The sequence below is a fragment of the Chiloscyllium plagiosum genome, chromosome 31 (genome assembly GCF_004010195.1).
Source record: "Chiloscyllium plagiosum isolate BGI_BamShark_2017 chromosome 31, ASM401019v2, whole genome shotgun sequence".
In the NCBI taxonomy this organism is placed as follows: Eukaryota; Metazoa; Chordata; class Chondrichthyes; order Orectolobiformes; family Hemiscylliidae; genus Chiloscyllium; species Chiloscyllium plagiosum.
The window spans coordinates 42,194,799-42,203,977 of NC_057740.1; the positions used below are offsets into that span (position 1 = coordinate 42,194,799).

At 46.7% G+C, this 9,179-nt stretch overlaps 1 protein-coding gene across 3 annotated transcripts in view; it reads right to left on the reverse strand.

The window, feature by feature from the left end:
• Window positions 1-9,179, reverse strand: part of LOC122565491 (unconventional myosin-IXb-like) — a 33,158-nt gene that overhangs the window by 15,764 nt on the left and 8,215 nt on the right. For all 3 annotated transcript variants that reach the window (XM_043721516.1, XM_043721515.1, XM_043721518.1), the window contains exons 2-5: window positions 7,131-7,237; window positions 6,245-6,375; window positions 711-928; window positions 274-381 (exon numbers count right to left, since the gene is read on the reverse strand). In XM_043721516.1, the coding sequence (XP_043577451.1) occupies window positions 274-381; window positions 711-928; window positions 6,245-6,375; window positions 7,131-7,237 (564 nt within the window). The remainder of the gene's footprint in view (window positions 1-273; window positions 382-710; window positions 929-6,244; window positions 6,376-7,130; window positions 7,238-9,179) is intronic.

The window sequence follows — 9,179 nt, forward strand, 5'->3', positions numbered from 1 at the left end:
TGTGTGTGGGTGTGTCTGTGTGTGTGTGTGTGTCTGTGTGTCTGTGTGTGTCTGTGTGTCTGTGTGTGAGTGAGTGAGTGAGTGAGAAAGAGAGAGACAGCCTGTACCCCAGTGAGAGTCAGTGTGTGTGGGGGAGCCCGTACCCCAGTGAGAATCTGTGTGTATGTGTGTGTGTGTGTGGGGGGGGGGCGTGGGAGACGATCAGAATCTTCTGCCCCCACAGTTTTTGTTCTGAAAAAGCCCCTTTTACACAGTTCAGCAACCCACACTCACGTGGACAGGATACATGCTTTTCAGGGTCAGTCGAAATTTCTCGGTGACAGTGATGAATAAAGTTTCAATTTTCGATTCCTGCGAATCCTGGGAACTGAGGTCATTCACCTGCCGATGATACAATCTCCATGATTATAGAGAACACACCAATCACCATCAGTGAGAAAAAAAGACAGTGAGGTGAGGGATGAAGCAGTTTGGCTGACAGAGGCATTGGAGGGAGCGGGCAAGAGAGAGATAGAGAGAGAGAGCGAGAGACAGAGAGAGAGCGAGGAGAGAGAGAGAAGAGAGATAGAGAGAGTGAGGGTCAGAGACAGAGAGGGAGAGAGTGAGGCGGGGAGGGGGAGAGACAGACAGACAGAGATGGAAGAAAATGCCAGAGGAGGAGACCAAGATGATGAAAATGAAGGAGAGACTGCACGCGCGTGTGTGTTTACCTTGTTCAGGAGGAACTCATCCAGACTCTTCAGTTCATTGGCGTTAGTAATTTTGTGGCCGAGCTGAGCCTCCCACTGCTCTGAGGCGCTGGTGGCATTGCTGATTTTAATGCTGCGACTTCTCTTCCCCTTGCTGGGGTGCTCCTTGCCCGTGTCTGGGAACAGGTACTGGGGGGACTGTGCCATGGGGAAAGTGGCAGATTTACCCAACTCCACTTCTGTAAAGAAACCCCGCAAAATGAGGAATGATTCTCTGATCTGCAGCATCACAGTTTCTACATTTGTTCATCACCTTTATTTGATTCCATCATCTGACAGTGTACATGCATTGGCAGGTGTGTGTGTGTGTGTGTTGGAGGAATGTGTGTGCACGTATGTGTGGTGAGAGGGATGTGTATGTGGGGTTTGATCATGGAATCATAGAATGCAAAAAAGGCCCTTCAGCCCATCGACTCTGTACTAAACCAAAAATAATCCCACAGCCTCGAATGTTATGACATTTTGAAATGCTTATCCAAGTTCTCTTTAAAGGTTGTGAGGTTTCCTGCCTCACCTCCGCCCAGCCCCTCTTGGTGAAACCCTTTTCCCTTGCAGCCCTCCTTTCAGAGGTTCAGTTAGCAGTGTTCAATTCCATTTGTTTAGAATTGTTTATCTGTTGTTAGAATCTATTGGTTTCTAATGAATTTTACGTTACGTTCAGAAACCTGGTCTGTATTTTCTGCCAGCCTAGGTCTAAAAGACAGGGAAATTGGGAATTTTGCAGCCTCTTAACATCATTAATCTTTGTGATGAGTTGGGGAATAGCAGGAAATCACCCCCATTAGTTGTTATACATGACCCTTAATACCAGTGGTAAGCTTTCCCTTCAGAATTACTTAATCACCTTTTTGGAAAATTCAGGAGTAAATCATTCCATACAAATCCACACTGGTTCTGTTTTATCAGATGCTAATGTTCACACACTTTATCCTTAAGCATTGACCCCAGTAACTCTCTGACCCCAGGCCATCAGTCCCTGCTTCCCTTTCTTAAATAGTGAGTAGCACAAACAAGTTTCCAGTCAAAAGGAATGGCTCATTATTGAAAGAATTTTGGAAACTGTAGTCTGGATGTCTGCAATGCCATCTCAACTACTTCCTTTCCAATCCTCGACTGAAAACCATCAGAATGTGAGGATTTGTCATTCTTCATAATCGCATTCATTTCTTCATTATGTGTCATTTTATTCACATTAATTTTGTTAAATCTCTATCCTTAGTTTAATGTCAGTTTTCCCAGAGATATCCAGATATCGCACTCACTTGAAAATACTGACCATTTTCTTTGACAATATCTCAGCCGTCAACTATCGAAAGTCCCCTTGTTCATGGGGGGGAGGGAGGACTGCAGGTGCTGGGGATCAGAGTGGGGAATGTGGTGCTGGAAAAGCACAGCAGGTCAGGCAGCATCGGATGGACCAGGAGAATCGGTGTTTTGGGCATAAGTCTTTTATTATGCTGAAATGTCGACTCTTCAGCTCCTCAGATGCTGCCTGACCTGCTGTGCTTTTCAAGAATAAAGAATAAAGCACATTACAGCACAGGAACAGGCCCTTCGGCCCTCCAAGCCTGCACTGATTCAGATCCTCTATCTAAACCTGTCGCCTATTTTCTATGGATCTGCTCCCTGCCCATTCATGTATCTGTCGAGATACATCTTAAATGATGCTACCGTGCCCACCTCTACCACTTCCGCTGACATCATGTTCCAGGCATCTGCGTAAAGAACTTAACACACATATCTCCCTTCAACTTTTCCATTCTCATCTTTAACTTGTAACCCCGAGTAGTTGAGTTCCCCGCTCTGGGGAAAAAGCTTCTTGCTATCCACCCTATCTATACAATGTTTCCGCAGATTTGTAGCTCAGGTTGAGGTTCAGGTTGTAGGTTTGCTCGCTGAGCTGGAAGGTTTGTTCTCAGACATTTCGTCACCATGCTGGGGTAACATCATCCGTGAGCCTCAGAAGCGCCGGTGTTCTGTCCTGCTTTCTATTTATCTATCTTGGTCTGTTGTGCTGGGTGATAACCCTTCTGGTTTGTTTTCTGAGAGGATGGTAAATGGGGTCCAAATTGATGTGTTTGTTGATGGAATTCTGGTTTGAATGCCAGGCTTCGAGGAATTCCCGTGTGTGTCTCTTGTTTAGCCTGTCCCAGAATAGATGGATTGTCCCAGTCGAACTGGTGTCCTTCTTTGTCTGTTTGTAAGGATACTAGTGATAGTTGGTCGTGTCTTTTGGTGGCTAGTTGGTGCTCATGTATCCTGGTGGCTAGTTTCCAGCCCATCTGTCCAATGTAATGTTTGTTACAGTCTTTGCAGGGTATTTTGTACATGACATTCGTCCTGCTGGTTGTATGTACAGGGTCCTTTAGATGTTTCAGTGTGGTGGTAGGTTTGTGGGCTACCGTGATGCCAAGGGGCTGGAGTCATCTGGTAGTCATCTCTGAGATGTTTTTAATGTATGGCAAGGTGGCGAGAGTCTCTGGGCGTTTTGTGTCTTCTTGTTTAGGTTAGTTGTTTAAGAATCGACTGATTCTTAAATCTGTAGGTTTCTTCTCGTTTGTTCTATTTAGTGATGAAAAAGGTGTCATCCACACAGCGGACCCAAAGCTTGGGCTGGACCAAAGGGAGCGCTGTCCGTTCTAACCTCTGATATTGGGGATCCCCTGGGTATCCCGTTGATTTGCTTGTGGGTCTTGTTGTTGACGGTGAGGTGGGTAGTGAGGCACAGGCTGAAGCAGCCCACAAGCACAAAAACAACGAGCTAACTGGTATAAAGTTCACCACAATAACAACCGACTCCCCTTCAGAGATGTCACAGTAGAATGAGGGCTGCAGACCAGCATCTACAGGAAAGTCACACACAGACCAGATACTCAACTAGAGGAGGAATCACCCCAATGTCCACAAACAGAGCTGCATCAGGACAATAGTTAAACGAGCCACAACACACTGCAGCAGCCAGAAGCTACAAGAGGCTGAAGAAAAACACCTCCACAACGTGTTTAACAACGGGTACCTGATAAGTACAGTCCGCCAATTCATAAGCAACTAACCTAAACAAAACGACACAACATACCCAGAGACTCTAGCCGCCCTGCCATACATTAAAGACATCTCGGAGATGATGACCAGACTACTCCAGCCCCTAGGCACCATGGTAGCCCACAAACCTATCACCACAGTGAAACAGCTCCTGATGAACCTAAAGGACCCTGTACCCACAACCAGCAAAACAAACGTCATGTACAAAATACCCTGCAAGGGCTGGAACAAACGTTACATTGGACAGATGGCCGGGAAACGAGCCCCAGAGTCAACCCACGAAAGGCTGCTAGACCAGATAACATCCCTGGCAGAGTGCTCAGAGGATGCTCTGATGTACTGGCCCATGTTCTCAAGGACATCTTTAACATCTCTCGGAGCTGCGCCAACATGCTTCAAGGCCACTACCTTTGACCCCATGCCCAAGGTGTCTTCAGCGTCCTGACTCAACGACTGCCGCCCTGTTGCACTTACACCCATCATCATGAAGTGCTACGAGAGGCTTGTGATGAGGCATATTCAGACCCTGCAGTTCACATATTGACCCAACCACTCAACAAATGATGCCATTTCCACTACCCTCCATCTCGGCCTCACCCACCTGGACATGGACACCTACATCAGATTACTATTCAAAGACTTCAGTTGTGCATTCAACACCATCATTCCTCAGCACCTGATTGGAAAGCTGAGTCTGCTGGGCCTGAATACTGACATGACTGTAGTGGGTCTCATTAGTAGGAACAATGAGTCAGCGTACAGAGAGGAGATGGAGCGACTAACACACAGGTGCAGAGCCAGCAACCTGTCTTTGAAAGTGGACAAAATGAAAGAGATGGTTGTTGACTTCAGGAGGGCACAGAACAACCGCTCACCGCTGAACATCGATGGCTCTCCTGGGGAGATCGTGAACAGCACCAAATTTCTAGGTGTCCACCTGGTGGAGAATCGCACCTGGACCCTCCACACCAGCTCCACAGCCAAGAAAACCCAGCAGCATCTCTACTTTCTGCACAGGCTGAGGAAAGCCCATCTCCCACCCCCCCATTCTCATCACATTCCACAGAGGGTTCACTGAGACTACCCTGAGCTGTTCCATCACTGCCTGGCTCGGGAATTACACTGTCTAAGTTTGTAAGACCCTACAACGGACAGTGAGGACAGCTGAGAGAATCATCAGGGTCTCTCTCCCCCCCCATTACAGACACTTATACCACACGCTGCATCCGAAAGGCCAAGAACATTGTGGAAGACCCCACACACCCCTCACTCAAACTCCTCTCCCTCCTGCCCTCTGGCAGAAGATACTGGAGCATTCGGTCTCTCACGGTCAGACGGTCCCCAAGCCATTAGGCTCCTTAACACGGTATGGCTGGACTCTTTCCTATCTGAAATAGATGGATCTATCCGCTGCACCCTCCTCTCTGACCTAACACCTTCTCCCCCACCTCCATCCACCTATCGCACTCTCAGTCACCTTACCTCCCCCCCACCCCCCCATTTATCTCTCCACCCTGCCTGGCCCAAGCCTCATTCATGATGAAGGGCTTATGCCCAAAACGTCGATTCTCCTGCTCCTCGGATGCTGCCTAACCTGCTGTGCTTTTCCAGTAACACACTCTCGACAACCATCACTAGTATTCTTCCATACAAACAAAGAGGACACACCAGTTTGACTGGGACAATCCATCCATCCTGGGACAGGCTAAGTAAAGACACACATGGGAGTTCCCAGAAACCTGGCATTCAAACTGGAACTCTATTAACAAACACATCAATTTGGATCCCATTTACCAATCTCTCAGAGAAAGAACTGGAAATGATATCACCCATCACAACAGACCAAGACACAGATATAGCGAGTGGGACAGAATACCAGGACTTCACCAGAAGCTCACTGATGATGTTACCTAGCACGGTGATGAAACGTCTGAGAACAAATCTTCCAGCTCAGTGAGCAAACTTACAACCTGACCCTGTCTATACTTCTCATGGTTGTGTAGATCTAAATCAGGTCCCCCCTCAACCTCTGTCTTTCTAATGAAAATAATCCTAATCTATTCAACCTCTCTTCAATGCTAGCGCCCTCCATACCAGGCAACATCCTGGTGAACCTCCTCTGCACCCTCTCCAAAGCATCCACATCCTTCTGGTAATGTGGTGACCAGAACTGTACGCAGTATTCCAAATGTGGCCCAACCAAAGTCTTATACTACTGTCACATGACCTGCCAACTCTTGTACTCAACAGCCCCACACTTTTTGACTCTTATTGTTCATGAGCCCATTTTCTCCTCAAATACACTTTCCCAGCCATCAATAGCTCTCCGTTTGAAAATTAAACCAAACATTTTTGTATCCTTTTACTTTTAGTTTGATTTTGGACAGAGATTTAAATTAATTGGCCAAGGATTAAGAGGAAAAGACGCTCTGTAGAGGAAGCCAGAAACTCACTGTCTCCAAAGCCCTTCACTGTGTCGGGGAGCAGGTTCGGACAGACCTCATCCAGCGGCAGCTCCTTTGAAGACTTTTTTTCAGCTTGTCTCTTCCCGAGAAACCTCCGCAGAGGGCCACGGTATAAAGACCTACATTAGGATCGGAAAAGAGGGAAGTGGAACTAGGAACATAATCACATTCACCAAAAAGCAAACATTATAAGGGGAAACGGTGAGGGAAACACCATTTTGGTCTCTCACCAAACTGTAACTGTTAGAGCCTAACGCCATCATTTCCCAGTCCCTACCCTATCACCGTCTCTCCCATCACTATCCCAACTGTCCACCCATACCCACAGATCCTGGTCCAGAGCTTCAGCCACGTACAGACCTCACACATTTGCTCAATGTTCAGCTTTGTTGTAACTTACCACCTCCCCATCTCCTAGTGTTACACTTAAATCTCTTGCCAACATCTCAACACTTACAGCACAATCTCGTCATCTCGCAGAAATAGAAAATTCCAACCTGCCCCAACCAAACCCCTCAGGCCATTACAATCACTGCTCATCCTGTTGGCCACAGCGAAAGGGAGGGTGGCACTGCCTCAAACTGACCACCGCCTCCACCCCCAGCAGTCAGTAACAGGAGCCTTCCCCACCCATCACCAGACCCTCCCCTCCCAGCACCTGAAAGGTGTGAAAACCACTCTATGGGGATGCAATTCCATTGGAACCCCCCACCCACTCATTCCAATCACTTCCCAGGGCACAGCATGAACCTTGACCAATGCAAGATGTCCCAGGTTCACCATGCCCCCCCCACCCCTGGCGCAGGAATTGGGCTTATTATCAAACTGCAGCACCCTCAGAACAGTGCCCTCCAGGAACAAGTGTCTGACATACTTGGGAGATTCGAGAGTCTGCATGGGATCCAGCTCCTGAGACGTTTTCTTCTGCACCACTGCTTTGGTAGGTGTTCTGTCACCCTCTTGCAGTTCATTTGTTGGAGTCTGGAGAGGTGGGAGCAGGGCAACAAACAGAAAAAGAAGCAAAAGACAAAAAAAAATGTAAATGTGGGAGCGTGAAGAGAGAAAAATCTTTATGTGAGATTATGTTCATGTAAAACTCAGCAAGGGCCATAAATTCTGATTTATTAGCATTAAAAATGAGAGGAATTATTTCCCAATCATGGGGAGGAAGCATGTTTACACAAGGATCTCAGGGTTAGACTTGGTGTCTCACAGCTCAGACTGGGTTAGCCATTAGCTCTGGCCTCTTCCCAGGGAGCAGTACATGTCAGCAAGTCAACACCACACTGAGTTATCCACAGTCAGCACTCTCCTTGGTAATGGACAGACCTTAAAATAAAAACTATTACATGGCCCACATCATCAATACATCCCTTCAGGATGCAAAGACTCCAAAAGGTCAGTAAATCATGGCTTACAAATGACAATCCGGATGATGTAAGGCATAAAGAAAAAGCCTTGAAGGGTGTCAAAGATAGCAGCAAGTCGGAGGATTGGGAGGATTATAAAATGTGACAAAGAAGGACTGAGAACGAAAGGGAAAAATAGAACGTGAATGCAAACCAGCAAAAATTAAATAAAGGTGGACTGTAAGAGTTTCTATTGGTTTCTAAAATGGTCATAGTCATATGGCTAAAATGAATGAGTCCATTCGAGGCAGAGGCAGAGTCAGGAGAATTTCTAACAGGAAACAGAGACAAGGCAGAGCAGTTAAATTATTACACAGTCCTCTGTTTTCATTGAAGATAGAAGTAATCTCCCAGATGTAGAGATTCAAATAGTTAGGGAGAATGTTTTTAAAAATTCATTTGTGGGACATGGGTGCCACTGACAGGAACAGCATTTACTGCCTGTCCCTAGTTGCCCCTTGAGAAGGTGGGAGTGAGCTGCCTTCTTGAACCGCTGCAGTCCACGTGCTGTAGGTAGACCCACAATGCCCTTAGGGAGGGCATTCCAGGATAATGACTCAGTGACAATGAAGGAACAGCGATTTATTTCCAAGTCAGGATGGTGAGTGGCTTAGAGGGGAACTTGTAGGGGGTGGTATTCCCAAGTAACTGCTGCCATTGCCCTTCCAGATGGAATTGGTTGTGGGTTTGGAAGGTGCTGTCTGAGGATCTTTAGTGAATTTCTGCAGTGAATCTTGTAGCTAGTACACACGACTCCCACTGAGCATCAATGGTGGTGGAGGGAGTGGATGTTCCTGAATCAAGTGGGGGCTGGTTTGTCCTGGATGGTGCCAAGCTCTTTAGTGAATGAGACTTTGAAGGAAATTAGCTTCAGGTAAGAAGATTGTATTATAGAAATGTCACCCCGCAATTCAAGTGGCAAGTGAGAGTGTAAACAGGGAGCTACAGGTCTGTTAGCCTTAGCACAGGAGGAGGGAAGACGAAAGAGATGATTACAAAAGATGAGACAAATAGACAACTGAATAGTAATATTTTGATTGAACATGGGTTTGGCAAATAGGAAATTGTGTTGGAGAAACTTGAAGTTTTTTGTTTGAAGATGTTACTAATAAAATTGCTAAATGAGAATCAATGGACATGATATATTTAGACTTTCAGAAGGCTTTTGATTAAAACCCTCACAGAAGGTTGATTAGAAACATTAAAGCACCTTATAGTGGAGGTAATGTACCATCATGAATTAAGGATTGGCTCACAGACAGGAAACAGAATATGGGAATAAATGGGTTACTCTCTTTGTTCGCAAACTGTGACGAGTGGGCTAGGTGGTGACACTGTGATGAGTGGGGTAGGTGGTGACACTGTGATGAGTGGGGTAGGTGGTGACACTGTGGTGATGAGTGGGGTAGGTGGTGACACTGTGGTGATGAGTGGGGTAGGTGGTGACACTGCGGTGATGAGTGGGCTAGGTGGTGACACTGCGGTGATGAGTGGGGTAGGTGGTGACACTGCGG